The sequence below is a fragment of the Galeopterus variegatus genome, unplaced genomic scaffold (genome assembly GCF_000696425.1).
Source record: "Galeopterus variegatus unplaced genomic scaffold, G_variegatus-3.0.2 Scaffold2057, whole genome shotgun sequence".
Taxonomy (NCBI): Eukaryota; Metazoa; Chordata; class Mammalia; order Dermoptera; family Cynocephalidae; genus Galeopterus; species Galeopterus variegatus.
In genome coordinates, this window is record NW_007728168.1 from 163,640 (window position 1) to 170,920 (window position 7,281).

General features: G+C 46.6%; 1 protein-coding gene across 3 annotated transcripts in view; it reads left to right on the forward strand.

Moving 5' to 3' along the window:
- Positions 1 to 21: 21 nt before the first annotated feature.
- Positions 22 to 7,281, forward strand: part of ADI1 (acireductone dioxygenase 1) — a 12,615-nt gene continuing 5,355 nt past the window's right edge. Inside the window, exons 1-2 of one of the 3 annotated variants that reach the window (XM_008580277.1) lie at positions 22 to 116; positions 2,054 to 2,173. In XM_008580277.1, coding sequence (XP_008578499.1) covers positions 2,123 to 2,173 — 51 coding nt within the window. In that variant the 5' untranslated portion in view covers positions 22 to 116; positions 2,054 to 2,122. Of the gene's footprint in view, positions 117 to 388; positions 533 to 650; positions 815 to 2,053; positions 2,174 to 7,281 lie in introns of those variants that run through there. The other 2 variants (XM_008580278.1, XM_008580276.1) reach the window with 2 other exon arrangements.

Sequence of the window (7,281 nt, forward strand, 5' to 3'; positions counted from 1 at the left end):
GCGGGCCAAGGCGGTTTTGCGTTGCGGCGGGCGACCCGCGGCGGCCTCACCGCGCCCAGCCCGCCCGCCCGGTGAACCTGGAGCAGCTGCGCCGGCTCGGGGTGGACTACTGGAAAGTACGCGGAGGGGCGGGCAGCGACCTGGAGCCCCGGCAGCACTGCGCATGCTCAGCCCGGGGCAGGTGGTCGGCAGCACGCACGGCGCATGCTCAGCCCGGGACAGGTGGTCGGCGGCGCGCACTGCGCATGCCCAGTCCGGGGCAGGTCGTCGTCCGCCTGGCGCCCGGGCCGCATTGCGCATGCTCAGCTTGGGCGGATCGACCGGGAGGGGCTGTAGCCTCCGTGGGGGCGGGCTCGGGTCTCTGGGGGTCCTTGGCTCGGCCCGACGTTGCCTACCCGCCCGGCTGTCCTCGTTCAAAGGCCGCGGGGGGCTTGTTCTGACGGCGGAAGCGGCACTCCCCGTGAAGGCGCCCTGCGGCAGGGGCCGGGCACCCCAGGGGCGGAGGGAGCTGCGGGGCTGGGAGTGTGCGCAGGTGCTCAGCGCGTGCGCGGGTGCTCGGAGCGTGAGCGCGCTGGCTCCGCTCTGTCTTCACAGGGTGGGCCGAAGGTTTGCTGCAGGGGGGACCGCGTGAGGTCCAGGGAGGGGGTGAGCGGTGGCGGGGCTCGTCCCCGTGAGGCTCCGTGTTGGCCAAGCTGCCCGCGCGCGACCGAGATGAAGTGCACACGCAGGCTCGCCCGGGACGGTGACAGGGGCTCCAGCACACGGTCGCGGGTGACGGGAGAGGGAGGCTCGTAGCTCCTGTCAGGACGGCGAAGTAACGTTTCATGTGCACTAAAATCTCCGAGTGCAAAGGGCACTGAAACTAGACTGTTTACTCTGTGGTTTTAGCGTCCTGTGCTGTTTTCTTTGGCGGCGGCCGCTGTGGGGACCTGAACCCTTGATCTCGGTGTCACAACACTGTGCTCTAACCAGCTGAGTTAACCGCCAGCTCCCCATGTGTACTTTTATGTTTTCTTGACAACCATTCTGGATCAGTGGCGACAGATCTGGAACACTTTTGCATGTCTCTTATTAGTGACATAGCAGAGTGGTAGAACACACAAACACAACTGGCAGATGGTTCTGGTTTGGAATAGTGCTGTGCATATCGTGCAGTGAATCTGCAAAGTGAATCTGCAAAGTCTTGGTGTCATCTTTGTAGAAAATAACATTGATGACTAGTACTTTGAGATATTCTAGAGCTTGCTGTTTAGTATTGCATTTAGTAAAATGTGCATTTTACTGCAAAACACAAGGAAAAGCATGGTAACTTCATTGCCAATAGTTTTAAGTAGGAGTTCAGATTAATTCTGCCTGGGGCTCTGGGGGAGCACTTCATGAAAAAGGCAACATTAAAATTGGGTCCAAATAGGTTTGTGATCAATAAAAATGTTGAATGGGCATGTGAGGCATTGGAAGCTGTCATGATTAATGGTGTAGGGATGTGAAGTATCAACTATTTTTTAAGAGTAGAAAATAATCCTATTTGGTTTAGAATGTAGATTAAAAAAGAAAAATAGGGGAACAGAGGTAGATAGAAGTAGAAAAGTCAACTGGGGCCAGGTAATAGAAAGCATGTCATCCCAGACCAGTGAATTTGAGTTTTATTTGTAGGCTGCGAGGACATTAGATGTTCTGGCCCAGGGAAACAACTGACCCAAGAGATGCCACAGAGTGTCAGTGAGACTCGCTGAGGGGGGTGGTGGCAGAGAAACCAGGACATGGTTAGGGAGCTGTGTCATCGACAGGCTTGAGGCGATGAGAATGTTACCTAGAAATGTGAAAAGGAATCCCCCAGGAAGGGCTGTTGGAGAGAGGGAGGCAGGAATGAAACGGAACGCCTTATTTCTAGCTGGTGTTTTGGAGAAATGAGGGAGGTAAAGGGGGATTGGTTTAGGGTGACAAAGAAATAAATGATAAATTTGGGATAGAATCATATTAGAGACCCAGAAAGAGAATGTTATTATGTCTCTTTGTATTAACGTGACCTTCTTGTTATTGTTTAAACTCTTAGCTGGATGCTGATAAATATGAGAATGACCCAGATTTAGAAAAGATCCGAAGAGAGAGGAACTACTCCTGGATGGACATCATAACCATATGCAAAGATAAACTGCCAAATTATGAAGAAAAGGTAAGGAGCCCTGGATTATTTGGAAAGGGGAAATCATAATATTCACTGCTAATAAACACAAGATTTTCTTTCTTCTTTCTTTTAATGTCTTCATTTGGATTTTGTACCAGAGTAATTCTGTCCTCGTAGGGTGATCTGGGAAGTAGTCCCTCCTTTTCAGTGTTTTGGAAGAGCATGTGTCGAATGGGTTTTTTTTCTTATGTTTGATAGATTCACCAGTGAAGCCATCTGGGCTTGGAGTTTTCTTTGAAGTTTTCAACTATGAATTCAATTTCTTTAATGGATAGTGGGCTATTCAGATGATCTATTTCTTCTTAAATGAGCTTTGGTAGTTTGTATCATTCAAGGCATTTGTCCATTTCATCTGAGATTTCAAATTTATTGGCATAAAGTTATGTGAATATTCCCTTATTATCCTTTTAACATCTGAAGCACTCCCACCAGTTATGGCTCCAGTGGCTTCAGCTCCAGGTGGACTGGTCCCAGCTGTGATTCTCTGTATTCATCTGTCTCTCCAGATTTCAGTGTGGCAGTTTGTCCTGTGACTTTGATTCTCTGATGGATCTAAGAAAACTGATTCACTTTCAGTTTGTTTGGCTTTATTCAGCGTCATTGAGTGGAAGGATAGAGAGTTCGCATACACCACGGCCTGTGCCCACACGCACAGCCTCCGTCATTGCCGGCATCCCCCACCAGAGTGGTGCATTTGGTACAGTCAGTGAACCTGCATGGACACATCGTCGTCATCCCAAGGTCACAGTTCACATCAGGGCTCACTCTTCATGTACTTCCTACGGGTTTGCACAAATGGAGGAGGATGTGTGTCCACCGTGATAGAACCTCACGGAGTAGTGTCACTGCCCTGAAATCCCTTGTGCTCTGCGTAGTCATCCCTCCCTGCCCTTAACCCCCGGCCACCGCTGATCTTTTTTACTCTCTCCATAGTTTTGCTTTTTCCGGAATGTCATGTGGTTGAAATCATACAGTCTGTAGCCTTTTCAGACTGGCTTCTTTAATTTAGTAATATGCATTTATGTGTCCTCCGTGTCTTTTCATGGCTTGACAGCTCGTTCCTTTTTAGTGCTGAACAGTATTCCATTGTCTGGATGTACCACAGTTGGTTTCTTCCACGTTTTGGCAATTATGAATAAAGCTGCTATAAACATCTGTGTTGCAGTTTTTTGTGATGACACAAGTTTTAGACTCCTTTGAGTAAATACTAAGGAACACAATTTCTTTATTGGATGGTAAGAGTATGTTTAATTTTGTAAGAAGACGCCAAACTATCTTCCAAAGGGGCCGGACGGCTCTGTGTTCCCACCAGCAGTGAATGAGAGCTCCTGCTGCCCCACGTCCTTGTCAGCATTTGGTGCTGTCTGTGTTCTGGAGTTTGGCCATTCTTCTAAGTGTGTAACAGGATCTCCTTTTTCTTTTTCTTTTCTTTTTTTTCCTGGAGGTTGGAGAGTGTATTAGTCCATTTATGTTGCTTATAACTAAGGACACAGAACTGGGTGATTTATAAAGAAAATGAAATTTATTGCTTACAGCTTCTGAGGCTGGGAAGTCCAAAGGCCATCTGATGGTGATGACAGTGACCCAGGGGTCTCACATTGCAAGATGGTGGAAGCAGAGAGAACAGAGAGAGAGAGAGAAAGACTCTATTCTTTTAAAGCCCTCAGAACCACACCCCTGACCATCATTTTTAATCCATTCACCACTGCACAGTCCTAAAATCCAATCACCTCTTCAAGGCTCCACCTTTCAATTCCCATAATAGGATTTCCCACCCTCTTAACAGTCACAGTGGGGGCCAAGTCTCTAACATAAAACTTGGGGGACACAATTCAAGCATCAGGGAGTTTGGGGGACATCATTCAGTCCACTACAGAGAGGAATCTAGAGTTCTTGTTTGAAGGTTTGGAGCATCTTTCCATATGCTTATTTGCTGTCTGTCTGTCCTCTGTGATCAGGTGTTTATCTTTCCATATGCTTATTTGCTGTCTGTCTGTCCTCTGTGATCAGGTGTTTATCTTTCCATATGCTTATTTGCTGTCTGTCTGTCCTCTGTGATCAGGTGTTTATCTTTCCATATGCTTATTTGCTGTCTGTCTGTCCTCTGTGATCAGGTGTTTATCTTTCCATATGCTTATTTGCTGTCTGTCTGTCCTCTGTGATCAGGTGTTTATCTTTCCATATGCTTATTTGCTGTCTGTCTGTCCTCTGTGATCAGGTGTTTATCTTTCCATATGCTTATTTGCTGTCTGTCTGTCCTCTGTGATCAGGTGTCTATCTTTCCATATGCTTATTTGCTGTCTGTCTGTCCTCTGTGATCAGGTGTCTATCTTTCCATATGCTTATTTGCTGTCTGTCTGTCCTCTGTGATCAGGTGTCTATCTTTCCATATGCTTATTTGCTGTCTGTCTGTCCTCTGTGATCAGGTGTCTCTTAAGGCCTTTGGCCCATTTTTTAATTAGGTGGTCTTCTTATTGTTGAGTTTTGAGAGTTCTTTGTGTATTCTGGATAAAGTCCTTTATCAGATGTGTCTTCTGCAGATATTTTCTCCCATCTGTGGCTTGGCTTTCCATTCTCTTGACAGTATGTTTTGCAGAGTAGAAAATTTTAATTTTAATGAAGTCTAGTTTATTAATTCTTTCTTTCATGGATCATGCCTTTGGTGTTGTATTAGTCTGTTTTCTTTTGCTTATAACAGAATACCCAAAACTGAGTAATTTATAAGAAATAGAATTTATTTCTTGCAGTTCAGAGGCTGGATAGTCCACAGTCCAGGGGGCACATCTGGTGAAGGCCTTTCTCTTGGTGGTGACTCTCTACAGGAACTCAGGGTATCTCATGGCCAATGGGCTGAGCAAGAGAGAGCTAACCTCATTTGCTCTTCTTTTACAGCCATCAGAACCACACCCAATACTCCATGAATGGATCCATCCGTCTATAAGGGCACAGTCCTCACTATCTAATCACCTCTTAAAGGCCGCACCTCTCAGTTACCATAATTGGATTTCCTACTCTCATAACCCTGTTACAATGGAGATTAGGTTTCCAGTACATGAACTTTTGGGGGATACATTTGATCTATAGCATGTGTCATACCTAAAAAGTCACTGTCATTGCCAAACCCAAGATTGTCTAGATTTTCTCTTATGTTATCTTAGGATTTTCATAGTTTCGCATTTTGTATTTATATCCGTGATCCATTTTGAGTTATGAAGGTTGTGTCTGGATTCATTTTTTTTTACAAGTGGACATACAGTTGTTCCAGCACCATTTGTTAAATAGTCTGTCTTTTCTTTATAACATCACTTGCAAGACTGGAGGGGCCTGGAGGTGGGTATTTCCCTTCCCCCAGGTCACTTAGGTGCTGTTAAAACCCCAGCAGGTTGGGCTCTGGTTAGCTCATTTCTCCTGAGGGCAGGCCTTCTTAAGGACACAGTGTTCTGGTGTATTTAAGAATGGTTCCTTTCCCCTCCCGCTGCTGGAAACACCAGGGTATTTTTCTCTGACATTTGCTGTGCGAACCTGGTAGAGCTTTTGCAGGTAGAACTCACGAAAGTGTGGGGGTCCCTGATGACTGGGTCCTCCTAGAATTTTTATCTCTGACTTGTCCACACTGAGCCTTCAGCAGTTCGTTAATTACAGTTCAGGTTTCCTACCCGGCACTGGTTCCCACAGGGGTTTCTACTGTGGTAAGTTGTGATTCTCTGTGTCCGCCTGTCTGTCTGGCTCTCCACTTTTGGCAGTGGTTTGCTCTGTCACCGCCCTTCTCTCACGGATTTAAGAAGAGTTGTTGATTTTCGGACTATACACCCAGTTATTAAAATGGAGTGGCAACTCCTAAGCTCCTTAGAAAACATAAGGTGAAGTAATGATACCAACTTGAACTAAGAACAAAAAAGCTTAAGAACACGCAAATTGTTTAAAAATAGATGCATTGTGGGATTTTTAGCTCCTTTGTTCTATATGAAATTATTCTTCCTGGTCAGAGTACAAATATTGGGATACTTTACAAAAGTACTTCATTTCTCACTGAGTGCACTGGATTTAAATGGTGTGGTTCTGATCTGGAGTTTTAGATTACCCACCCTCCTCTTTTTTGTTTTTTGGCAGCTGGTCAGTAACTGGGATTGAACCCCGGACCTGGTGTTATCAGCACCGTGCTCTAACCAGCTGAGCAACCGGCCAGCCCGCAGCCTCTGTCCAGCAGCGTTCTGTCTTACGTGGAAGGGGCTTGCCTGTTGTTACTGTTAGTTAGTTATATCACGTTTGTCGTCATTCTCTTCTAGAATAGCTTCTCTCCTGGCATGAAGCCCTCTTCCTGCTACAGGCTTCTCTTGCTTTTCTGAAATGGTCTTGTTTTCTGAGGATAGTGTGTCGTTGGTTTCCCTGTGATTAGATTCAGGTTGTGTGTTTTGGCAGGAGCCCCACACAGGTGATGTGGGCTAAGCCCGCCCCACAGGGAGGCTGTGCTTCCGAGCTTCTGTCACTGCCGATGTCAACATGATCACTTGGTGAAGTCGGTGGCCACCACGTTTCTCCATCATGAAGTTACCATTTTTTTCCTCTATCACTAGTAAGAAATTTGTGGGGAGTTGCTTTCAGACTGTGACTATCCCGTTTCCATCAAACGTTCCCTGTGTTTCTGGTGAGTCTCGCTGACTCCTGCCTAAACCAGCTGTTACGTCGTGGTTGTGAACAGGGTGGCCTAGCTGCTGTCCTCGGTGGAGCATAGCTGTCCTTTCTGTTCATTCATTATCAGGATGGGCTCCTGGGTTTCTTGTTTTACCTGTTGGTCTAGAATCCATCTTGCCTTGACTCACTTTGAGGTTGAAATTGTCCCAGACTTGGCAAGTGGGGGCCTCTCTAACTGGCTCCTGTCCCTTTCACGTGTCCCCATCCCCTTTACTTTCTGGATCAACAGCATGTTCCAGGCTCATCTCCTGCCTTCCCTGGCCTAGCCCTGGAATCAGCACACTTTGGTGACCCATCGCTGGTGTTTAGACACAGATAGGAATGCAGTGTGGGGACATCGCGTGCGGGTCCTTTCAGCAAACAGAACGAGTAGAGAGTGTGTGTATGTGTGTATGAGTGGGTGT